Source organism: Pieris brassicae, chromosome 4 (genome assembly GCF_905147105.1).
Source record: "Pieris brassicae chromosome 4, ilPieBrab1.1, whole genome shotgun sequence".
Lineage (NCBI taxonomy): Eukaryota > Metazoa > Arthropoda > Insecta > Lepidoptera > Pieridae > Pieris > Pieris brassicae.
Genome location: NC_059668.1, coordinates 19,060,996 through 19,088,484, shown reverse-complemented (window position 1 = coordinate 19,088,484; position 27,489 = coordinate 19,060,996). Strand labels below are relative to the sequence as shown.

Genomic DNA, 27,489 nt, shown 5'->3' with positions numbered 1-27,489 from the left:
ACCACACCCGGATATAAACACGACAAATTTTCTATTAAATGAGAAAATGTATTAAGTCCTACCATTCAAAAAATTGCCTTTGAGGTAGAAACCTAAAGAGCTACCCCGGAGCCTCTGTAACGCGGCTTTGATTCCTACTCGAGGTGGTTTTAGTGGATATTGCTCACCCAGTTCCAAGGTCAAGTACCTCTGCAACTTTTGGAGGCAGGGGATGCGTAAATGATTTCCACCTCGGATACTAAAAAAATATATACATTTATAGTTCCAACAATATTTTTGAAATTGTTTGTATAAAGCATTAAACTTGGAGAAACTGGCCGTGGTTGGCAAAAAATCACGCGGCCCTTAACTAACCAGATGTACATATCAAGTGAAGGCTCATCGTCCTCAAAACTTTACAATAAGAGAGGCGCTGAACAGAAACCGATGAGAACAGATAGTCCGTTTAGATGTTTCCTTGCTGATCTCGAAGCTCAAACACGAGCTACAGACTAAAGAGAGATACTTTTCCAAAATCTAAATGGTAAATGATATCTTTGAAGTGTGCAATTTTACACAAGGGTAAATAACGCGCAAGAAAATTACTCCCATAGGCTTGATAAGTTTCACGAACTCCAACATATTTGCGTGTATCGGCTGCCGCGACCAACACAAATAGATTCGTATGTTTGTCTTGGCTCGGTTTAATTAATTTTACCTTCATACACCGATACCTACTGTTTGTCGGTCGTTCCTTAATTGAAAACGCTCTTACCGGAGTAAATGAAATCCTATTTGCTGCGAGTGATTGAAGCGAATTTATCTTTTAAGACTTTCAAATTTATCTTTTGCCACAAATAATTTTCAGCACGAAGAGTCAGGTAATTAAATTTTGATTGCTTTCGGGCTGATTGTTTCGATTTATTAATATTCCGTCCGGCTGTAAATAATATGCCGTCCGCTAATGGCTATTGCAATAATTACTCATTAAGTATTAAAGAGGAGTATTAAACGGAAACAGCTGCATTTGTGTTCTCGGCCGTGACTATGAGCGAATCGAGATGTATATTGTATGCACTTACGTACAATATATATCCTTTATATACCTTACCATAACCAAAAATATAGTCGTAAAAGTTAAATGACCAAGATAAATTAGAATAACTGAAACAATATTTTATAAATAAAATGTTAAAAAAACATGTGCAACAACATGTAAACAAGAGTTAAAATATATATTATCTACCTATTTACAATAAGGGATTGTCATTTCATAGAAAAAACAAAAACATCCGACGATCGCTCTTCAACAAAAAATGTCACCTCGGATAAAATAATATTATAAAACATGTTCAGCACGATACATGCACCTTTTAATTACTATGGTAATAACCAAATAAATTGAAATCATTTACAATAACTCTGCAACACGATCAGTTTAATTTGACAATACAATTAAAATTCAATCTTTGCGAGTAATTAGACTGTCTGTTTGATCCAAACATTAATTGTACATGGATTTCAATTAAATAATAATTTTATCCTACATTATAATCAATTAAATATGAATTGTTATGTTGCTGAGTTCGTAACATTAAACTGTTAACAAAGATGAAGAAGAATACAAATAAATAAAAGCAGCTGTATCTGAAACGTCGAGGTATCATTAAATAAAAATTATCTAATATTCGATATAAGTAATCTAAAAAGTTACGCGAGTTAAGTTCGGAGGCGATTGTTATATAGATATATGTTCCAATACATGTTAAATGAAACACTTTGTTTAAAGCTAGGTAAAAACTAAGATAACATTAGTGGTAGTGGGATATGACGCTGGATTAACAAAAAACTAACTTGACTTATTGAAGGGTTCGTAAATCTATCACTTATGTTATTAGACATGTGGTAAAAACTAAAGGGCTTAATATTGGCTTCAAGTGTGCGATGATTGTCTACATTTTGTTTACGCTTCTAATTATTAACTAATATATATATGTAACTTAACTAATGTAAGGTTACATAATCTTGTATACAGATTAATATTGACTAAATAGAGATGTTACTTCAATAATATCTTTGGAGACGAAAAAATCCTTGGTCGTTACAAACTGATTGCTAATAAAACAAATATTTAACAGCCTATGTATTACACGTAGTGATTTATAACTTGTTGTACTTGTCATTATATTATTTTATGAACAATTTATCAAAGTTTAACGGGCAATAATCGTGAGCTTGTTACCCGTTACCGCTATCTTAACATCAAGCATTAAATTTAGCATTCTCAAGTGAACCGATAAATTGAAAGCTTTCCTTCCATATTTCTCTAATGCGAAAGCTTTGACCGATCCAGTTCTATTTTCCTCATATATTAGAATGTACAAATCAAAAGGCCTTGGGAACTATTAATCTGACCCTTTAACAAAAATCCCAATAAATCTTGCAAAACTTCTTCAAATTGTAACAATAGAAAATTCTTTTATTTATAAAAAATAACTGGTATTATATAACTGTGTTTTTCACGTCTAGTAATATGAATAAAGTCAGGAGGGACTTTGGGTACTATACAATTTTATTCAGATTCATAGAATATAGATATATCAGAGTTTTTACTTATTTTATATATGTCCCCTCTTATTTAAGTCGAAGTCCGTCTAGCCATTAACATGTTTTGGCTAAGAAATTTAGACCATTTGAACTCTGGATTTGTTAAGACGTGTTAGGCGTGCATAGCCTAAAAAATGTTTAAGAAAATACTGTGTCAGGTAAAGCTCATAATTGCCTTAAGCTGAATCGGTTATTAAGAATATCCACTATGTTTTTAACGTACTTTCAGCTTATTCTCGTCTCTGAATCCAAGTCATTGTATGTATAATTACTTCTAAGCTTTAAGAAGCGTTTAATATTAGTATCTTAACGTACTTATCGTTCACTTAAATGTCAATTAAAACGAAGGCGTGACCTATTGGCTATAAATTCGTGATCGTGTTCTAATAATATATTCAGTGGAATAAGGACATCAGATCTTTTGAATGGCATCATTTGAAAACACAACAATCAATATAAATGGTCATATGACAATATTTTATATTTAATTTTAATAAAATGTAAGACTATGAATAAAACGGTTCAATGTGTAGTTTATACTTAGAATAAATTACTTGGCTTAGAATATATTTTGACTTATACTTTTTTACTTTCAGAATGTTTGGTTCCGGCGGCGCGTGCGCAGCGTGCGGGCAGGCGATACCCGCGAGCGAGTTCGTGATGCGGACGAGTGCACCCCAGCAACCTCTACACGTCTTCCACATAAAATGCTTCGCATGTTCTAAATGTGGCTCACACCTCATGCAGGGCGATAGGTATGTTTGCATTCTGTCACCTTTTTTTTAGAAGTAATTTTTTGGATTATTTTTCTCCGTCGCTGGTAACCCTACCGAAAGATTTATCCTCCCATATGTAAAACTTCACTGTTCGTCAAAGATCATCCAACTTGCATGCCTGGACTGGATCTCTTAGCTACAAGCGTAGAAAACGCGATCTGAGAGACACTTATAGAAAGACAATTCAACTTACCCAAAACAACCATTGTTTTGCGAGTTTCGGACACATGACCACGGATTATACGCCAAGAGTCATAATAACTAATAACAAATCTACTTTAACAAATTTTACGCCTAAACCAGGTACTACATGCTGGCGGGTTCCCTAGTGTGCGAGCAGGACTGGCAGAAGCTAATGAAAAGTGCGAATGCGGCAGCGCCAGGGGCGCCTGTTCGCAAGGGCAAGGTGGGTCGCCCGCGGCGGTCGCGGGAATGAGCAATGCCTGCCCCTGCGCAACACTCGCACCGAGATTTTGAACAGGTACGTTTCACTACCCATAATAATGTCTGAAATCTTTTTAAATCCTGCCTAAAAACATGCACTCTACGGAGTTCATATGTGTGAAGAGAATGTTGATCGCTAGATGGCGCTATGTTGTATCTGTATAAAAGATTTAATTGTTTTCAGTTAAAATATAGGTATATTGGTGGTCGATATTGGCATTGTAAATAAGGAAATATACACAATTGAATTGCTTTAAAGTGATTATTATTGTATAAATAGCCATTAATAAATTATTTGTTATCGGTTGCTTTTGTTATAAATCTTACACCTTTCACTGGGCACTTTCTATTTGAAGACAAGAAATATCTCTTAATAATTCACACTTATACAGGTGGACATTTTGATAGGCCACATCATTAAGCTTTGTTTTACTAACAATAAATAATTGACATTTTTTATCATGATGCTGAGACACGACCACGTACTCTCTACGGAGAGTCGTAAATGGTATTTGAATTACGAACGGAAAAACGACTCAGTAATGACGTACACAGAATATCAACCAATTCGACTTAGGGTCCTTCAAGAAAAGAGCGTACCAATTCTTGAAAGGCCGGCAACGCACTTGCGAGCCTTCTGGCAATGTGAATGTCCATGGGCGGCGGTATCGCTTCACATCAGGTGAGCCTCTTGCCCGTTTGCCTGCTATTACATAAAAAAAAATCAAACATACAAAAAAATACTTAAATGCCACTTCATTCATTTGACACTGTTATGATCTTTATTTCTATAGAGATTAAAGATCCACTATCCAAATAAAAAAAATGCCAATTTATGAAAATGTACATGTACACATAGTATGTTTTTTTACACATGTTCCTTTTTTCGCGTAAAAACAGTACAATACAATATTCCCGAAGAGATTAAAAGCCTATATAAAGTTACATTTTAACGGCCAATTTGCCGTTTACTATCTACATTATATTGAAATAGGCCAATTGGCACTATTGTTATTAGTAATTATAACAATACTAAAGCTCACTTACGTAGATTACACGTTACGGAGACTGTGATTAATTGCCTGTATTGATTAGCCGGCTATGATAACGAGTCTAATTAAACTGAATTGTCGATTTATTTTATATTTAATTTCACAGAATATGTCGCAGTTTTGAAGTTTTTTTCTTATGAGTGGGTTTTTTTATATTTTTTTAGTTAAGTCTTAAGTCATGCTGTGTTAGCTTTTGGCTTTGCTACTTTTACGTTTTTGTAAGCAAGATTTTTACTTATGTTTGTAGTAACTCCTGTTAGATGACCAATCAATGTTTTACGAAAACATATTTGAAGTACAAATGTATGTACTTAGGGTATTAGAGTCTTAACGCTACTCAAAAACGTATTGGATTTGACGTAAAGGAGTGATACTATGTGCTAAGGTTCGATCTTGAAAACTACTCAGCGATGTCTTAATTGTAAGTAAAGACTTATAAAAATTGTGTGCGTACGGCACGGTCATGAATGTTTCGTAGTGTAATCTTTAACATGAATAATACTCTCTCTGTCTCTCTAGGCTCTGTTACATTTTACGTTAAAAATACACTAAATATATGATATATTTTTAACCATATTACAAATGAATGAAAAATATATTTAAGATTCTATGTTTTCCATTTATACTTAAGTAAAATACATCTAATTATAAAGCTTAATTAATGTACACGACAATTAAAACCTTTGAGTACATCTCAACTAATGATCGCGTGAAATGTAGGAACACGGTTTGACCTTTAATTAATTAGCGCTTAAGTCGTGACTGAAAGTTTGCTTCAAGAAATAATTAATATTGATAGTCTGTTACGCTAGATCACATTAATTAGTGTGACATTCTGATATATGTGCCTATATTTTAAGTGCCAATTAGCTTTAAATATTATAATTGATTTTGATGTTTTCGTAAACAAACTGGGATTATCTAAACGAGTGAATGCAGGATAACAGTTTAAAATAATTGTTTTAAAAGATTATTATTTTATTTCAGTAGCCATCAGCTTTTATGTAAATTATATAATAAATTTATAATAATCAACATAGAATTGTCAGGAACCGCCTACCCTCATAAAATATAATGCTTTTAAATATTGGTGTGACTGACCGTATATGTGTCTGTGTGTGTGTTTGTAGGAGTATATGCCTATTATTTTAAAACAAGAACAAGTTTAGTGCCTAGCCACACCATTATTCTACTGACTTGACTGATTCGTTACCAAGGCATGCTCGCAATTACGTCTATCATAATGGTCTTCAAAAGTCGATACTTCTGGTTACGGAGGAAGTCGCCTATATATTAGACTTTCCACTATTTGATGGTAAGGACAAGTTCTAATTATGAAGGGGATATGTCAGGGTGATAACCTGAGTCGAGACTTATGAGAAACGTGACAGATTTTTGGAGTGTCAAAGTTTTGTATGATTCTAATCAAAATTTATGCAAAATCGTCTTATATTATAGTGCCTACTAGCATGACAATTTAGCATGAGTTTCGATTAAAATCGTACAAATACAGTAACACAAAATATGACGTCATATTCAGTACAAAAACAAATTGAATTTAACTTTGTAATGCCATTGGTATATAATACTGCCCTGTACTAATTATTAATAAAAAATTCTAATTACCACAATGAAATGGCTAAGAAATCCTATTAATCTGTTCATTGAACATCAGATCGGTCTTTGTTTACGAGTTGCTTGGAGTGGAACGAACATAGTATTATTATTTCGTTTCAGCCTAAATATTTAATATTCCACAGCATTATGTTTTATACGTTTCATAACATTATATTAATTTGTTTGTTTTTCCCCCAACGGACGGTGGGCAACAATATGTATTGGCAATTCAAACATTGTTTCTCAGTATACATCATAAATTGGATCCGTTTCAATCTAATTTCTATCATATCATCAGACTTTAACTGTTAATGGCTCATTCCGAGAGCATTATTTGTGTAAAAAATATATAAATAATTTATCATAAAGTAATGAAAACAAAAAATATAAATATTTAATCTGTAAAAATGCAGAATTGTCATGAAATTTCTTCCTGTCGTTGACTCGAAGAGTGACTTTCAACGCCCACGTCCGGTTATTCTGTTGTTAATTATGTGTAAATTTATCACAATACAGAAGCATTATACAAAACCTTTTTAATTTAATCATCAATTAAATTATTATGAATCTTCAAAAAGTGTCTTTTAGCTACAGCAGGTCCTCCTCTACTCGATTCAGCTGTATCTATGCCGACCCACTGGTTTCAAATCACTAGGCCGGCTTAGGGAAGCCTCCGTCACCGCCCTATATTGGCCAATTTACGACTTACCCCAGCCAATTTACGACTCACAAAATATAATAACAAAACATAATAAACGTAACGTTTAACTATTTATTTTAGTAAGTAAGTTAAAAAATCACATTGTAGGATACGTAAATTAATTAAACGAATTGCTTGATTGTGATTGGTCATCAGCGACTCCAACTAATTACATTCGTGAGATATAAATCCTGTTATTCTTTAATTATATAATTAGAAGTATATACTTATTTTCAAGTGTCTATTTGCGTTATAATAAAACAATAATATAACTAACCATATAGTATGAGGCTATTTTAACTTCTTTGCCTTATATATATACGTAAACCAAATAAAATCTACTATATCCTAACAAAGATAATGATATTTATTAAGGCTTTGAAGCGAATTCTAATTGGCGTACTTCTCGAGGGATAGTTCATGAGTTAATTATCTCGTAGTGGCGACCAACGTCCGAGCGCCGCAGGCGCCACCCATTCGCTTACGGCGTTTCACAAAATGCACTGTTAACCATTTCCAAAGTTTAAGTACTATAAACTTATTTTGGAAACTAATAAAACTATTGTTCAACTCCTTAATACATATACTCACCAAATATACTTTTTTTCAATTCCACATATACTTCAAACAATTACCAAAGTATAAAATTAAGTGAAACTGTCACTAGCAATCACACTTTTATATTTATAACTTCACTATTTTATTAAAGTTTCCGCAGCAAATAGGGAGGCGCGAACTATTGCTTTGTGCCGGCCAAAGCGAGTTAATTGGAAACCATGGTCATGACAGCACCTTTGCATCTGGTAAAAATGGGGGCTCAAAGACTTGACCGTTCACCAAGCTTTGTAACACGATTACTCGGACTTGTCGAAAGTTAATTAAATAACGTTTTTCCAAATTACCCCCTGGGCCCGACATCAAAGTGGTCTCACTTGCTTTGGGAATCTTTTCACAAAGGGCTAGCTCGGGGCCAGTCCTGTCTCTGATCTCGGCTGCCCAGGACAGGTGAGATCTCACGTCAAAGGCTAAGTGAGCGGGTAACAAACTCACTTTAAACAACAACGCTTGTAATTTTATCGCAATCAAAGGCTCAAATTAATTTGAGTACATTTGCGTAAGACTTAAATGATATAAATTGTATGTTAAAAACGCATAGCGGCTTTTCGAAAGTATAATATAATGTACTAAAATCTTTAACAGTCGAAAATTTACTTGCTTAGGCTTATGTACAACTGGACCTCACCGTCTAAATCCAACCATCTCAGTAATGTATTCACTTAATAAACTTTAAATTTCTTCGTCAAACCCGAAACGGAATTGAGGACACTTTTTGTTTTCATTATAATAATCGCCCTTCGTGACGTTCACGGGCGTCGAACCCGCTACCGTTGCGTGTTGCTAATGGTCTACTCTCGCCTTAATCATTTTCGTACTAATTACCCGTTTCTAGCTAAAAGTAGTTGTAAACAGATTCAATGTTTAGCGTGCCAGATCGATTACTGAGATATTTGTTCAGTTTATTCTTAGAATTTGGTTTATACTTCAATAGCTTAATTGGTGTGTAAAATAAAAACAACACTATGATTTAATAACCATCCTTAAAATAAAATGCATATGCCGATGAATATTATACTTAGTCATTACTGCTACTACGTCAATTGAGATAAAAAACAAAAGAAAGAAAATCTAAACACATAATAAAAAGTTGTATTTAGTTAAAAATAAATAACTGCATTACCACACCAGGATTCCCTGTGTCGTGGGCAGCTAGTCTCTTCCTTTTGATACGACTTGACAATACTTTCTACATAACAATTACATTTTTTAAACCATTGTTGGACAATAAAAGTAGTGTATAATTTATAAGCCCTTCTGACTTTTTAATATTTTTCATACCTTAATAATTTTCCTTGACGATGACAATGTTTGTTATAAAATGATACGAATTTGTTAGCCTAGTAATATAATCCATCCAAAATCACGAAAAGTATCAAAATTATAACTTTATAAATTGCATTATGGGCAAGGTAATCCGCTTCAAACAAAGTATGTCAAGAAATTAGTATTTAATTTATTCATTGGACTCCGGTTCGTGTCTGGTTTAGTTATTACGATGCTAGTTAAAATGAGGTTTAGAAATTAATCAACTCCTGACAGTAAGGTCATATTATACTCATTATTTTATTTTCGTATCGCAACATCACTGATAATAATAAATTAGATTCTCAAGGCTAACCTCTTTGGAGTACAGAGACGATTCGCTATTGGTTCGTAAAGTATATTTTGCGTATAAATGATTAAAAAAAACTTAGGTAGATTTTCACGCAAATTTGTTTATAAAATCACTTGCAAATATCGTAAGATAAATAGTAAAGAAAGTAATAACTCTTTGTTGTCTATAAAAAAAAACAATATTTATCTTAGGCGTGAAGCGTAATATAACGTTAAAATAGAATACAGAACGCGTCTGTTAATAAGCAAACAAAAAGCAATTAACAAAGTAATAAAAGATTTAAGAATTAATCTAAACTCTGAAACTTTAATTATCGCCAATCGTTCACATGTGGGTACAATTTACGTCTCAGCCTCTAATTTAAAATTAATACCGAGCGCTGCTGGAAAATTTGAAAAGTTTGTACAACGTCGCCATCGGGGCAGAGAGCCGATTGCATTTTTATACGAGCAAGACAACCTCTTAGCTTATTAGGGAAGCCAGCTCATAGACGTCAGATATGCCTCTGCGGGCGCGCGGTTTCCAAACGACTTCGCTCCAGTTAATTAGTTAAATGGGTACGACGTACCGGTCGCCATTCCATAATTACGACTACAATAAACCCACATTCTCCTCTTTGATATCGAGATCGAGGAAGCGATTTGAAACTCCCAAATTGAGAGCGGGCCGCAATCGAGCGTCCGAATGAGGCCAGTGATGCACTTATGCACCGGCACATTTCCCACAGCCTGCGCCGGATTCGGTGCACGCGACAAAGGACATCCGGCCACAATAGCTCCATTAAAATAATGCAAGTAAATGAGGATTTGCGGACTCGAGTTCCCGAATCCCTTCACAATGCCGGTAAGGCATAGCTGCAACGACGCTCGGAACACTATGCACGAACATGTTTCATTAGCTAAGTGGGAGGCTTTTGGTGGTTGAATCTGTGTAATGCACCTAGCTAGATGCAGCGCTTTTACTTAAACGCCGTAATTAAAACGTCCCCTCTTCACTAAGGGTGCAGTCCAAAACTCTGTTAAAGTTTGAGGGGCCAATCTAGCTTTAGTGTTCCGTGTATTAATTGTATCTACTTAGCGGCATTGTCTGGTCACAATGGTACTTCAGAAGGTTTATTTAGTTAAGGAGTGAGTTGCTATATCTATGAAAGCATACTTCGAGATTCTAATAACTTTATTGATCGCTAACGAGGAAAATTGATCGACATTAACGATCTTAATCGTGGCTGGCAATCGATTCATTGCGTGTCGATGCCCGTTCTCGAGTTAATTTAATTGAAACCGAGTTGAGTAATTAATTAGTGTCGAATGAAAGCTTTCAGTCGGATGAAGGCCCCTACTACTGTTTACAACTCATACATATTGAGCGAGACGCAGCAATGTCTTCGACAAATTACACCGGTTTTTGCTAAATGGTTTTCTTATGCGATATAAAGAACGAGTATTAAATTGAATGGACCTTTATTTTATCGAACTTACAGACCAATCATTTATTTTGTGTCCTGTTAATAAATATTAAGACATCTTGTAAATAATGGAACACAAAAGAATATTTACTTTTATTTCAAGTTTCTTTTTTATATTGAAATGTTAACGATGTATAATTTTATTAATTTTCATATCTTCAGTGGCAATCTAATAAAATTTCATCAAATCCTATTTAATCATAAGGCACACAATGTCTATCGAATGTAAAACGTAATTTTCAGAATAACGAAATAATGTATCAACAAAAGAGTAAGTGAATTCGAAATTCGAAAAACACTTGTTAGCTAATGGAATATTGCTATTAATGTTAAATACATATTCATGTCATCTTGGTACAGTATTTGATTGATTCAGTGGAGAGCATCACATCACAGATAATAGCATTTAATCCCGCTAAAACGCTACGCGAACCGTCATAATGAATATTTATTCAGAAGTCGGCGCATACTTTTATGACGAATACATATTTTAGTAGCCGACGTAATTCCGCTGATTACTTTCTTTAATTTTTCTGAAAACGTTATCTACTGGCTTCTGTGTAGATAGGTGAGTGTATTAAAGCCGGGTAAAGCAAACAGCCGAATGGAACGTTAAGTAATACATTTTATGTTCATTAACTTAATTGTAAATACGATCGTCTCGCTTTTCTACTTTATTTCATTTATTGATGTGGGTTTAAAATTTGTATGAGGCTGTGCGTAAACGGTTTAGTGGCATCTATTTTAAACTCATATCTATCTTTCAACAACTTTCTCTGCAGCTGTGATACTTTTGACATTTAACACCTTTTGTCTTCAGTCACCGTGACGTCGGGAATTTTTTTTTTAGAATTATGTAAATAATGATTAGTTTTAATAATAATACATAGCTTTAATCCGTTCAAAAAGCGTTTTTCTTAATGTGTAAAAGCTATTTTAACAAAAGACAATATCATATCTATCGTTCGATTTTCCTCAAGAATGTTTAAAACAAATATTTTAGGAGAAAAACCTTAATGTAAATACATATGTATACCTACCTATACAGATTTATTTTACATAATTCACTCGCTGTATTAGTGAATCCTTTGCAAGAAATTAAAAAAGTTTGTATTATTAAACAAAAACGAACTTTAACTTTAAATTATGAAAAAAGTGAATAATTAGTAGGAAGTTTGGGCTGTCACAGAAGCCATTATTCACCAGGCTTATTTATTAATTAATTAACGTAACAGCCGCTCTATGCGGTCTCTGGCCCCAACGGTCGTGTTTACATTAATTTCATCTCGTTAACACTCATATTAAACCCATTAAAATTATATAATAATTAGACTTTCATTGCCGACTAAAATTTAAATTTATGAGATGTAATTTGAAAATGGAATGTAAAATTTCAAATGTTCTATTACTATTTAAATTTCGAATCATTTATCGCATCATCCCATAGAGCCGTATTTATAAAACAGATTCAATAAAAAAAATGTATAAGGACTGATCTACTACTACTCAATTAAAAAGCCCATGTTTAAACTTAAAATCTGTATTTGTTTGAGCGAATACCCGACTAAAACTTTATCTCGAATTACTTAATTTCTTCAAACATCGCGTGTTCAAACACCGTCCTTAGTAAAATAATCGCGAAAATGTCTACACGTTTAATAAGTTCGTCGCCATACCGAGATCAATTAAGATAATTTAAAGATCGTGTTCCGCTCACAATAATTGGCAAGATAATCTCACAATTGCCGAGGTCACCCTAATTATAATAGACTATTAATTACGGCTCTAGAAAATTCTTTCGTAAGCTTTATGTGTAAAGTTTTAATTGAAAGTAATAAAATAGAATTATGTATTTAATTTTACTTGATACGACTTCGTATTAATTACATTTATGATATTTGACGTTACCAATTGGTTTTCTGAACGTAAAACGCAGGGTACATAGACGTTTGTAATAACAGTTGTACAGAACTGCCCCGCTGGACTTAACTCCCAGTCAATCAAATAACTGATTTTTATATTGATATTGTTGATTGCAATAAGCAGATGTCTGTATTTAATGTGTCCCCATCCATTAGTTATATGAAACATGTGCCAATACAAATGATATGGAGGTTTATGAATGACGGGCCGGTGGGGCGGGGGGTGAGGAGTGCGGGGGGCACCCTGAGGACGGTAGGGCAACACTAATGGATTACATTCGAGCGAGTGAATTAGGATATTGTCGTACGATCTGTTCCAATGCACTCCTTTATAGCCCCTTCATACGTTCTAGGCCGCTGATAAATTAAATATTTATAAGACGAAATTAGATTTTAGCCCATGTCTACGTAATGTTAAGATTAATGGTTGCTACTTACCAAGGTCTGCGTGTATCGCAGTGCATCGGCTAGCTCCCCCGGCTTAAAAAAATATTTGAGTGTCTGTTTGCGGTGTCGAAGTTCCAAAATAAACATGTTTTTAATTTAAAGTTTACTTAACGTTATTGGGGCATATTTTTTTTGATTTAGGGTATGTTTTTATATATATAATATTTTTTAAAGTAGACTTAATAGATATGACTTGTTTTAAATCAATTTAGCATATGAATATTAATTTTATTAATATATTGCTTTCTATAAACTTTTTTGTATATTGGCGGTGTTATAAACCCTTACAAGTGCTGCGTAACGTACGTGATTTAATAACTAGAAGAGATTTAATTAAAAATTATTATAGCGTAAATTTCTCATTTTAATTAATGTTATAAGTACAGAAATATCAAAGTAATTATGATGTCAAATATGTATAAGGTAGGTCCAACGAATATTATAGTGTAGTAAAAATTTGTGTTTATCCTGTAAATAAAGGGCGTACATATTTAAGTATTTAATTGAATACCTAAAAACTTTAGAGGTAATGTCTTTTTATAGTCAACTAAACTATTATTAAAAAATATTATTTAAATCAATCGAACCTAGCATATCGGAATTTACTTTAAGCCACGGAGGCAAACTTGTTAATCTCCAGTACCGTTAAGTTATTTCCATTGAAAATGTGTTCCTTTTCTTATTTTGAAACATATCAAAGTTTCACATAGCTCAATAATTTTCTTAACTACATTAAGACAAGTGTTAAAATTATACTTCAACCAGAAATAAGGTTTCACTTACAGGAGAAAGTAACGTTCTCATAAAATCGTACTTTCGACAATCCATCATTTCTATATCATATTTGAATATCTAATTTAATTTTACATAGTTAGAAATCGTATTAAAAAATTACCGCAATTTGTTTTTCGAATAGATTAAAACTGAACCTTATGAACTTACCGAGAAATCCATATAGCTTATCATCGCTGATAAATCATTCAAATTATACACCAAGATAATAAATTAAGACTGAATATTATTTAATTTGATAATAGTTGTATACGATTCTCAAAACAAAGGTCGTGCGTTTGTTTTTATTTCTGTGTATAACAAACGCCCCCTCATATGAGAAAACTGTATCTTTTGTAAAGAAAAATATAAACGATATAGGTGCAGAAATTTTGACATTCATAGAAAATTGTAGTACCTGTGATTATTTGAAAATATATTAGAGTATAGACTAGTATCAAAATACAGTGTATCGCTAAAAGTATGAGTTGTAGGTAGAAGATAGGATGTGGGAATGGCGCCGTAGCAGTGGCAAGTGGAGGCTACAAGGGTTTCAACTTATCAATTACACCGTTCGCTACTTACCGCGCGGAAAGGGCAAATTGATTTAATGTTACCAGAGTGCTTTGACGAATATTATTACGTCTTTTTACGGCCCCTCCATTGGAGACGCTTTTGTTTTGCTTACACTTATCCGAATAAGCATTATGAATTTTGTTTACTACATATTCAAGTCGCGATGGACTTTATAATTTAGTTATTGTATAATAGATTTGTTAACATTTATTTCCCATTGAATTTACAAAAGCCACACGTGCTCAGATACACAGCCTGATAATGTAGATTTTTAGGTCAAAGGCTTATGATTGATTCTTTCATCGTAAGATCATGCCTTTAATGCGCTTACAGAATTAAAAATATGCATAATGATGCGAACTTTCGTCCTCAATTAAGTTATTTAGTCACAAAAATATAACTATCTATCAGCCAATACGACAATGTTGAAAATAATATATAAATAAAATTAAATAGATTCACATAATGTGAACTCACTCTGCGCCCATATAAAGATGTTGTTAGTATCGAAGACATTATTTAGTATATATAAGGATAGCTACTAGGCTAACAGCACTGAACCTTTATATTAATTAAAAGCAAGTAGTGAAATGCAACAATAAACGGCCGTCAATAATTGTCGGGACTAATAAATACGGATTGAAGTGATCTCATTAGAGCGCCATAACTCCTCATTAGCGGGATTCTAATTAATGCGACGTTTACGACAACTCGTTACACTCTCTCGAGTTTTACCTATTTTTTACGTCATTTTTCTCTTAATTAACATTTTTTATCTCACAGCCTTTCTCTTGAATTATTCATTGAGCCTTAGTATAGAATTTTTCTAAACAAATTTGTCTGCATATATAGATGGGTCTGGATCTTAAATGGTAAAGTAGCATATGGCCTCCGTGTTAACACATTGAATAGCGTTTAAGATGTGAATGACTGGTTCTACTTATTGAAGCATCTTGTTCGACTTTGAATATATTTAAAGGAAACTTATCTTTAGTAAATACCACTGAATAGTTAAGCAGGCAGCCTTTATCGATTATATACTTGAACCAGCGTCGCTATAACACCGATTACTAAATATAATATGTAAATTACATTTATATATTAAAACGCATTTGCACAAAAAAACTATTAAAATTAATTTTATATTTTTAGGTCTAGAGTTTAGTTTATGTAAATAACCAATAAATGTTACCCCAATTTTCTATCTTGAACCAAATGAAAACATTTTTGTTTGATGGTTAAAAGCGCTGTGGCTCACACACCACCACGCAATTCATATTTTGTGCCGAATTCGTGTTAAGTTTAGGACTTATTCCATCAAATGCTTTCTACTTAATATTAGAAGTACAACAAAATAATATTATCAACAGTGCTTTACTTACGAACCAAAATCAGGTAAGGTAAATCTTCTTTAGTCACGCTCTTTATTTCTGAAACTCGTGTTAGTGGCGCCTAAAAATTTCCTCAAGTAAGCAAGCCACTGCGGGTGAGTTCTACCTGTAGAGCCTTTACTTGATCGGTCTAGCGAGTAGTGGATTGGCCTTTAGGTCTAGTGCCCTCCTGCCAGTCTCGATAAGTTTTTCTAAATTAATAATTATGTCTAAAGAATATTCTAGAAATTGCAAATAAAGCCGCAGTGATATACATTAATCTACATAAATTCTAGATACATACAAACATCGATTACAAAGTTTTTATACAACGAGCTATAACATAGCTGCGTAATTAGAAAATGTTCTCTCGGCTTTAATTAAAAGCTGAAATGACGATAACTATATGAGGCAATTAACTTTTTTCTTAATATTCTTAAATGATACATTTGATATAGAGATATCAAAGTTTTGTTAATGGTTTCATTAACATCAGAGGCTTTAAGATAGTTTCGCCAAATATACGTAAACGCGATAATTTTAAATAGACAATACAGTTATTTTAAAGGGTTCAAAATCAATAAAGACAGAATTTAGCAGTCCCTTCAAATATTGACAGCTCAGTATCAATGACCCATACATACTACCCGAATTATTATTATTATTTTCTGGTCCATGCTTCCATTTAGTTCGGACCACGGACACTGTTTTCCATACATAAATGTATGTGTTTTGTTATGATAGCTATTCGATTTTTCGAATTATTTACAGGTTTAGAACATAAAGCAGTTTTGATTTGCAGCGAAGCAATTACTTTACAAGAAGAAAATCATAATAGAGAATATTTAAAATTCAAGGAAAATAGTATGTGCCATATCTGTTTGGCTATAGGGATTTACACTACAGGAAACTGTATATCAAATTAATACCAAATTTAAATTCAGAAAAACCAAAGTATATATATACATTACCCAATTTATCTATAATTACGTACGTACGTAAGCCATAATAACGATGTTAGTTGTTGGTTTAAACGTAAATTATTTAGTGTAAAAATTGGAAACACAATAGAATAATTAATGAAAGCGCACAAGAAAACTTTCCTACTACTTGTTACTAAACTTCCGTAAGTTAGCGCTTTTCCTCACAATCTTTTACGTTTTTCAGTTTCCAGCTCACTTGCTATTTATTCCATTTTCTAAGCAATTTAACTTTTCAAAAAACTAACGTATTTGAATTAAACAAACAAACTCTTATTAAAATGTTGAATTTAAATGCCTATAAATTCATAAAGCATTGTTTTGTGTGATTTTTTATTTTCATAATCGTACAGATAACCCAATTTCAAACAGTATAAAACTGAATATTTTATATATGTTTTTGTTATGAAAGGATATACCTTGAACCCAAATAGTTCACGGCGTGTCTATTACACGGCCTATAACAAATAAAAATATTACGAAACAGAGGTCTGAGGCCGAAACAGGTCGTAACGACACGGTTGTATTTAACTGTTAAGTTCGTGAAGTTAACTCGGTATATCACAGATATTTCCTAGGCAAGCGTGCTCTCTGAACATCTCTCTTAACATCAGTGCAGGTACTCTGTTCTGAGATACTGACGTTTTCCAGTTTAGTTTAAATATATAAGCTATAAAATTAAAAGTTATAATTGAACCAGTTAATACATTTTAATGACGTAATAGAGTTCAAGGTAAAGCAACAGGGATCGGTGTAATTAAAGCCTAGGGCGAGACTTGCACGTAAAGATTGTAATCACTGGCATAATTTAAAATCAAATTAACACTTAACGGAGGTCATTACAATGAAAGAATATGGAGTCGTGACCGTACTTGTATATCTATATAAATAGGCTGTACTTTGAACTTGATCCAAATGGTATGTAAACAACTATAAATATAAAAGCCTTTTATTTTAAGCACAATTTAATTCAAACTTACTAGCTGCGTTAACCTAGTGACTTCATCGTGCGAGTCTCATTGTTGAGGTCGTGGGTACGATCCCCGGCCAATGGATCTTCTATGTATGTGCGCATTCAACATTCGCTTGAACAGTGAAGGAAAACATAGTGAGAAGCCGGTTTTATTTTCGCCCTTAGACAATCAAGCACATCAAGCACAAGAGGCTGATCAACTACTTGCCTATTAGATATAGATAGTTACAGAAATATGAGGTTCAGACCTAAAAAGATTGTAGCGGCCAAATGTCGTCAATGTACAAATTTAAGGAATTTTTGTCGGAAAAAAAATCTATATTAGATACGAAATATAATAGAAAACTGAAAAAAAAACTATTTTTCATACGTTACATCAGTGTAGGGACGTATACAAATTTATGAAACTGTATTATGTTTTTAAATAATTAAATAGACTCTGCTATGATCTTATCTCCGAGTTCGACGCCTGCATTATAATTAACAATAAATTTGGGAAGTTTTTCGAAACGGGCAATGAAACCTCCATAGCTCGCATTACGATCGAAATCTTAATGGTCAATCCTTTCGCGCAGCATAAATTAACTTTGGTAAGGTTATTAAAAATGGAAACGCTATACCAACATTACCATAAGTTACAAAACTATAGCCAACAACTTTATTCTGGCATTGATTGTCCATGGGCCATGGTATCACTTAACAACAGATCAGTGTTCAATCTGTTTGTCCCATTCTGTAAAAAAAATTATGTCCTACAAAGACACAAATGTGCTACGCGGCCGATGTGTTCTATAGTCATCGGTTGTTTAAGAACTGTTCTGCGTTCATCTTTGTATGTCAAAACTCATTAGATACATTAGTTGGAGTATCCTGACCTTGGTATCACGTCCTTCATAACAAGAATTAGCCAATTCTTAGAAATCTTCATATGAAAAACACCAAAAATTCACCCTACTCGAGCTCAGCTCCGTTATCTCGTTATCCTAATGAAGTCTACGCTAATGACGAGTAGGTAAATAATAGGGCGGCTAATGGGGGCTTTATCATTCTCGAGTGCGCTCCAGGTAAGGGCCAATTAGAGGCCGCCATCGGCCCATATTGTTCGGCGCAATGTTCGCTTCGATTACGATTATTTCCCAACGACTCTGGGCAGAGATAAATTGGACAAACTATAGTGAAATGACGTCCGCGGTTTGCGGCTCTACTTTAATTTTCTGTTAAATTGTCGAATAATACGCCTATGGTTGATTTCATAGCCACTTGGTAATTGATACCGACGTGTTATGATGGTACTGTGTGCGGTGATTCATTTCTGTATCGTGTTTTTTTATATGATCGTATGGGCTTGACATATTCTCACGCGCCGGAATAAAAGTGTTTATGAGTAACGCAAAAGGAAGTGTATTTTTAGTAACTTTAATAGAATATCGATAAGATCTTGTGCTGTACTATGGAAATATGAAGTCTTTAAAATATTATAAATATGTGACATACATTTGCTTAATTAAAACCTAACAAAATCTTTCTTAAATTTGTAATCTCCTTACAGTTTCTTAAAGTAGCCTTACTGTAGCATTTATTGTATTTTAAACTATAACATTGTCAGTTAATATTCACGTCAATAAATTTGAAGAAAATTCTCGATTTCACGTTTTAATTAATTCTCATTTACACAAAAAATATGCATGAATTGGACACAGCCCACTATTCGAGGTGCGGTGAAAATATGCAAAAATGTTGTTCGAAAACAATGCTATCACCTCGTACAATCACTTGTGGAGGTTGAACTAATTATTACAGACTCGATTACGGTCCATAATGACTGGAAATATTCGACATTTTATTTACGAATATTACTGTAATAAGGAAACGCTTTTACAAGTAATATTGTACCGCAAATGAAAATTATTTTCTGTTTTTACGGTTAACAAAATATATACACAGGCAATAATATAAAATTAAGATACAAGAAAATACACTGGAACTTGATGCGGAAATCACTGACCACTGACTTATAAATATATTGACGTCCGAGTATATAAGAAGCTGCCGTATTGAGACGCTTTCGTGACTGGTCAGACAATTGGAAGCTAGACTAGCTGTAGAAACACATTCTTAAATTTCATTAGTCGTAATCACCCACTAAACATTACTTATATTTTATCCAAGACCTAATAGGTTTAACTTTAAATACGAGAACTAAACAAGATAATCAGTTACAAGTACCTTTCTAGTAAGTAGTAGTAGTAGCCTGCCATATTATTATATTGCCGAATTATTCCACTAAACAGAGAACTAACTCTCGCACTTATATAAAGATTTTCATAATATGAACAAAGTTTTATTTCATAAAACTGAAATAGCATTATGAGAGCAATAAATAAGTGTTCAAAGAAGTACGAAGAGCGAACACGGCAATCCTTTTAGCTAAAAACTATTGGAGGAGTCAATCCGTGGTGAAATTGTAACCTGTCCCTAAACGTATTGTCTTGTCACCTGACCTCATCAGCTGTTTAATTGAAATTGCTCCGAGCACTTTATCCTTTTACTAATTAATAGTTTAAACTTCGAAATGATTCATCGAATTATAGTTTAGAGTTTAAATGTTAAAACAAAATAAATATGTAATTTTCAAGTTTGATAATCTTTATATTATGATTATATAACAAGGAATATTTAAAATAGTGCTTCCAGAGTATGAAATATATTAAAGCTTATCGAACAAGTATATAGCAAAAACCGAGATCAGAACAAAAACACTTAATAAAAAAGTTAAAATCCGAAGTATTGTAGTGCCAAACAAAGACCGGTAACGCGGCATCCTGGGAATCCAAAGAATACGCCAAAATGTCTCAAGTTTCTTCGAGCAATCAGCTCTTAATGTAGTGAAGTTCAAGTTGGGAAATTATAGGACGCCGGCGGGCGACGGCCGCGTGTCATCTCCTAACATCAAAAATGCATTTAAATTCTGCGCAATAAAAAACAGCGTTGAGAAGTTTCACTACGACCAAGGGATTGAGGCTTCCAACCCGCTACCACACTTTGCAATATAAAATATGTAGTCGCTGTTCCTGATCGCACTGTGCGACCTATTTAAATTCTGCGGTAAATAAAAGACATTACTTCGTATTTGCCACTCTGGTTTATGTCTCTTCATATTGAACACTATTTTGTCGTTTACGTCATTTTGTGAGTACAATCTATCCATCTCAATGTTTTTCGTTACACATAAAGCTTTTGCTCTAAATACCAGATCATAGAGATTTTAAAATCATGCGGTGGAATACAAAGTACATGAAGTATATTTTATGTCTAAACCCGCAATTGGTATAAATAAAAGCTAAGTGAAGTGAAAGCTTACGTGTTAAAAAATCTACTAATTATAATTAAAATTATACCCAGAAGTAATAAGAACTCGTGAAGGGGTGCCTGTAAGGCCAAGTATCCCGCGAGCATTAATTAGTGTTGAGGATTCATCAAAGTTCACCAGTTAATTAGCAGACCCCGTCTCACTCAGCTTTTGTGATTGTGAGAATAGACTACTCGATCACGTATATCTTGAAACTTTGCATATAATATTTATTTAAATATATTTTTAATTCGTTTTCAAAATTAAAAAAAAAAGTTTTTGCATACTTAGACATATAGCCTCTTATGTTAAGTGGTAGACACATACATCGAATAAAACGATGGTTCATTTTGTTGTAAATGTTATACGGGAGAAATTATTTAAAATATTATTCGTTTATTTTACAAGAAGCTTCTTTATAGAAGGTTAATAAAACGGATAGAACAAAATAAGTTAATATTTGCGTAAATAATTATCCAAATCCGCACCACTAAGCATTATAAAATTAAACAAGCAAACTCCATAATTCCTTTTATATCCAGTCGAATAGTGTGACGTTAACAAAGAACGTAGTACCGCAACCAACGTCAATTAGGCTAATGGACACCACCCGACCTGCATTCATACTCAAAATCTTCCAAGCTGCAGCTAATTTTCATCTTAAACGTCTCGATTTTTATAAACGGTCAGCTCGAACGCCCGTCTCGGGATTTTATTAAGATTTACAAATGATTTTTTAAATTATCTGGTTTTTTAGAGGCTATAGTTTATAGTACCAGTTAAGGGGGCAACTTGATTGTTATGGGGGCAATTCTAAAGTCGACTCGACGTTTTTCATTCGTTTAATTGAAAATTAACTATGTTTCGTTAATAATTTGCAATTGATTTCTTCCTAAATCGTAAATCACATAAGAATTTTAGAGAGATTTAGGTTTGTAAACACTGCTACAGGCTGTATTGGCACAAATATTGTTTCATATTAACGTTTATATCTCATATTTCCTTGTCAAACACAATATCTCATCTTGCATCTTGTTAATTATGAATAAATTTTTTTTTTATTTTACATCTGTGATTTCACATGTAGATTACTTTACGCCAAGGCTGTACAGCTGAAATAGCTGTAAGAAACACCAAATGAACGGTTCCTGGGGTTATCGGGGTGCTTTAAATTATAGACGATTTTATTTTTACTCTATATTAACACTCGCGTACAACAATATAATATAATCGAAATAATGAAATATTTCTTGCTATATAACGAATGAATGCAATGTAACAGTTGAAGAGAGTTCCTACATCTGGCTATACTCTCGGGGCGTAACTCGACGATTTAGGCAATCATCACGCTTATAAAACTAAGAAAGCCTGAGTGAGCAGACTTGGCTCGTACAGTTACTTAGTTGTAAAGGGTAAGGCACTCTTAATTAGCTGTAAACAGTATTGTAATTCTTTTGCATAAACACTTTTTACTTTTGACTATTATGGGCATACATGACTAAGGCATTTAAATTACGTTTTAACGCCTTATTACGGCCTCGATAAGTAGATTACAGTTTCCGGAATGTATGTTTCATAAGGTAATTTAATTAATTAACCAACTTTTTATTTGTAACACCTGTATTGTGCAGGTATCATCCTTTGTTTGAGTTGCGTTTTCTAAGCGTTTTTAATTCGCTCGTCTATCAGTCCAGTCCCGACATGCATCGCGACTCATTACTCCACTAATGGAGGCCTTAATGAACCAATCTAACAGATTGCCCTCGAATCTCCTACTTAGAATGTTGATTTGAAAGCTCTGACGCGTCACGTATCTTTTTCTTAATTTAATTATACATTTGCATTAGCTTAATTAGATTGTCTTTTTAAATACTTCAATATTCTTACTTAGTAAGTATAATTGATTAAAAGTGTCGCAAGATAATAAAATCATATAGCAACTGAGTTTCCACTGCACTAGTTAATGAGTAACATTGTAAGATCATAAAAACAGCAAGCGTTCGTTGAAAAATAGTATAATAAAGCATGTGCGCAAATATTGATTATAAACTCCGGTATAAAGTTGCTCCGGTAGTGATATTAAATTAAAACTTGCTTAATGAATGTAGCTCAATACGCTTAATGATCCGCATAATACAGCGGCAAATTAAATTTGTTCGCCAGTTGACACGCGGCTACTAATAATCGCTAAGGTTAAAGCGTGACTTGCGAACTTGTTCAAGAACTCCAATTTGCGTTTGAGCGACTAGAAGTTATATTAAAAGGTCTACAGTAATGTTCTTGACAAACACAATGAATAAGGAATGCGTGTAGTTATATAAAATTCGTAGATCGGGGAAACTCTGTGCATTCCGCTTCCACTGTTTGTCTAGCTTAATTTTGTGTGCTTTTGCTAATTGTGTCACGTATGCTCCACACATGCTCATTATAAATATAGATTTGAAATCGTAAGGAAACTCTTTTCCGAATTTAATCAACCCGATTTGAACATAAGGCGCAAGATTTATGATCGACACAAATCGAATTCGCTAACAAACAATATCGTATTCGAGGCGAGGTAGGATACGATACGAGTATATCAATATTGCAGGCGCTATTAATACGTCCGTCTCATGAGCTGAGGGGGGAGAACCTCCCTCCCGCCCGCACTCGCCGCTCTTAATTGAATGAGGAGCGGGAATTGTTTCCCAAAATGAAACAATTAATTGTGCAACGGCTATTCCGCCTTACATGGATAATACGTTCGTTTATGGCCTCCTAACGCGGCTGCGCGTCGTCCTTTATTGGACCGACTCTAGGAATTTGTGTTCATTGGCGCTCGTATCCAAAATTTAATCGGAAATTTATAAGATGCGGTCTCGTTTGGAGAAAATTGCAGCTGATGCCTATTTAAAAGACTTGTAACGTCGCGGCCTCTCGAAATGCTTTCAGTTTGAATTGCGTTTAAAATTTTCATGGTCAGATGATAGCATGTATAATGCGGTTTTCCGTGGAATTTCAACACGCGAATATGTAGCGCATTCAACTTGAAGACGCATCGTAAACTTTACGCCTCGCTACGAGAGCCCCTCAAAACTTTTCATATTCCCCGACCGTAAAACCAACCAAAAAATACGAGCAGCCAAAAACATTGTAAACGTTCGCCGGTTATCGGCACAACCAGCTATTACCCTGGAATTAGTTTTAAAATATTGTCTTAACGATACTCGTTGCACCGGCATTTTGTATTTTCAAACATGCTTACTTAGTTTGGCTTCAAATTAACATTTATTGTCTGTTCTATTTCAACCTACATTAGTTAAATACGTGAATAGGATTATGATTAGTCTTATATATAATAAAAGCTTTTAAGTTAGTAATAAATTCAGTAGTTTGATAAAAAAGCTTATTGTTTATAAGTTAGGAGATATTTTATCAAGACGGGAGTTTCATAACTTAACATTAATTAAGATACACATATATATTTAAGTAATAATACGAAGCGCAAACGATATTTTTAATTACTCACATTTGGTTAGGCTCTTTAGTGTTTTACATACCCATAAATTGTAATATTCTTTATAGGTAACATATAACCCTTCAATAAGTCAAGTTAGGTTTTTGTTAGACTAGCGTCGCAACCCCTAATTTCATGTTAGTTATAAGCTCAAGTATTAAACGATTAAAGTCCGTTGTCACGCAGCTTCAAATAAGGTTAATTTAACATATATTTGAACATCCCTACAACTGCCACCGAAATTAATACATTTTTATTTATTTTGCACTGAACATAACGTTTAGGTTATTATGAACTAAACCAGTGAAGATTCAAACAGAATTAGAACTTGAAAAGAACATAGGCAAACGAAGTAACTGAGCTAGTTTGCTCAATTATCCGAGAATGAATCTAAGTCATTACTTAGCTGAGCGAGAGGAATGGGTCGGGGTGCAGTGGAAATTGCATAGGGTGGGACAACATTCATTTCTGGTGCAGACAACTGCATATATGATTGTGTTCCTGTATCGTTATATCATTAGCTTGCGATGTTCAGAACGCTTCAGATGTTTACGAGATAAGCATCCAATTTGTAATTACAACTTGCTAACTAAATTGGTATTTCAATGGCACGGACTCATGAATCTGTAAGCCTTGGTTAGTTAGAATATTTTGTAAAAACACGAATGTGTTAGGAACAAAATATTTTCAGGCTTTAAAATATTATAGATATACCCTTTAATGTAGAGCAGTGTTGGCCTAGTGGCTCCAGCATGCGACTATCATCCCTGAAATCGTAGGTCCGAGATCCGGCTGTGCACCAATGGACTTTCTTTCTATGTGAGCATTAACATTCGCTCAAACGGTGAAGGAAAACATCGTGAGGAAACCGGCTTGCCTTAGATCGATATAAAGTCGACGGCGTGCGTCAGGCACAGAAGGCTGATCACCGACTTGCCTATTCAATTTACAAATGATCATGAAACAGATACAGAAATCTGAGGCCCAGTCCTAAAAAGGTTGTAGCGCCATTGATTTATTTTATTTATACCCTTTAATTTACTTAACAAAACTGTGTCTCCAAGAACATTAGAAGACAAACAAAACGATTGAAATCTGAAGACAATTTCATATATTCATTAAAATATATTCTTGTACGTAAATTGAAAAACTGAAAAACTTAGCGCGATTACGAATCTATTTTAAAGACTCGCAAAGTGTTGTGTACAAAGCTAATTCAAAAATGCTGAGTACGTGTATCACTTCTTAACGCATATTAAGCAAGCACTTAAGTATTCACTAATAGCTTATTGCGAGGAAAAAGATATCGCGCGGCGGGCTCAATCACAGGAAGTGCGCCATCTCATCGCGGAAGTGGTTTCTCTTGTCGTCTCACTCTCACATGCCTCTGTTTTGTAAACTCGCACGTTAATGGACGTATACGATGCGTCCCGATTGAATGCATTTCGCAATGGAAACGGGACGCGTCGAATTCAATCTTCTGAGCATTATGGAGCGTCACTGGATTGCTGATGTTTTTAATCAAAATATTGAGTAACGGAGCGGAGCGTTTATTGAATTATTCTTTAGCCTATTCCGAGTATTGACGTTAAATTTGTTCAGAATTTCGAGTTCACAAATGTAGTTTTCCTTAAATATTACAATTAGCTAAGATATACAACTGTTCCTTAAAAATAGATAAGGTAAACCTGATTGATATTGATATAACAACATTAATTAGGTTTAGAGATGTACCTGCTGTAATCTCGCAGTAAGATCTTTTGATTCATCTTGCAACAGGTCTGCATGCCGTATCAAAAACTACGTCAGAAAGTCATCATACCGAAAGTGAAACTGTAAGGCTTAATCCGCGGCGCAGAGGAGGGCGCTCGATTAAAATGAATCACAACGGTGCTAATTGGGCCTGCCTGGCCGCTAGCTCATCCAATTAGCCGCGACTTAGAAACCCCAGGCCGCAAGCCACCCTGTAATCTACCCAGGCCACCCCACCGATATGAACTGATGGAATGTTTCATTCACGTGCTTATGACGCCAGCTTGCTGTTTGATATGGCCTAAACCAATTAGGTTTTATTTATTGAAAGATATAGACATCGTCTAAACGTCACCTGACAGCGATTTGCTTGAAATCGCTACACCGTCCTATCTTAGAAGAGTTTGTTTGGAAAAATATAGCGCAATTGTTTAGACAAGCGATAACGACTCGCGTAGAGACTTCACAACGCCTTTAATGACATCGAGGGCAGTAGGCTTCGCGTGCGCAGTTATATCTTGTTATATCTTTATTACAAAGGAGTGCCTCATTAATTTGGCAGCCCTTCAAAGTTGAGAGTTGCGAACCCTTGACCTCGTTCACGAGAGCGATACTGAACCGTTTCGAATTGAAACGCACCTTGCGATACATAATTAACGATCCTCATTACTGCGTAACAAATACTCTTCCTCTCGGCTCTCCACAATAACGCCCTCGGCTTCAAACGAAAAGAACATAAACGTCCAAGTTAGATCATTCCAGTAGAACACATAATTTCTTGACTCATTCTAGCTAGACGTTTCTATTATCCTTAATAGTGGTCGTAAGAGTTTTAAAACGGTTTGGATACGAAACTTGTTCCGCTCAGGAAGTGTTTCCAGGGCAAAAGGAACGGTTTGCGGAAGTTCGATATTGGATGTCGCATTTTATTGGGCAAATTCGATAATCACGGTCCGCGGCGGAAGAGAAATGTGCATTGG

The 27,489-nt window shown here is 34.1% G+C and overlaps 1 protein-coding gene across 2 annotated transcripts in view; it reads left to right on the top strand.

The window, feature by feature from the left end:
• Positions 1-27,489, top strand: part of LOC123708829 (LIM domain transcription factor LMO4) — a 137,769-nt gene that overhangs the window by 103,171 nt on the left and 7,109 nt on the right. For both annotated transcript variants that reach the window (XM_045659746.1, XM_045659745.1), the window contains exons 3-4: positions 3,183-3,341; positions 3,666-3,843. In XM_045659746.1, coding sequence (XP_045515702.1) covers positions 3,183-3,341; positions 3,666-3,798 — 292 coding nt within the window. In that variant the 3' untranslated portion in view covers positions 3,799-3,843. The remainder of the gene's footprint in view (positions 1-3,182; positions 3,342-3,665; positions 3,844-27,489) is intronic.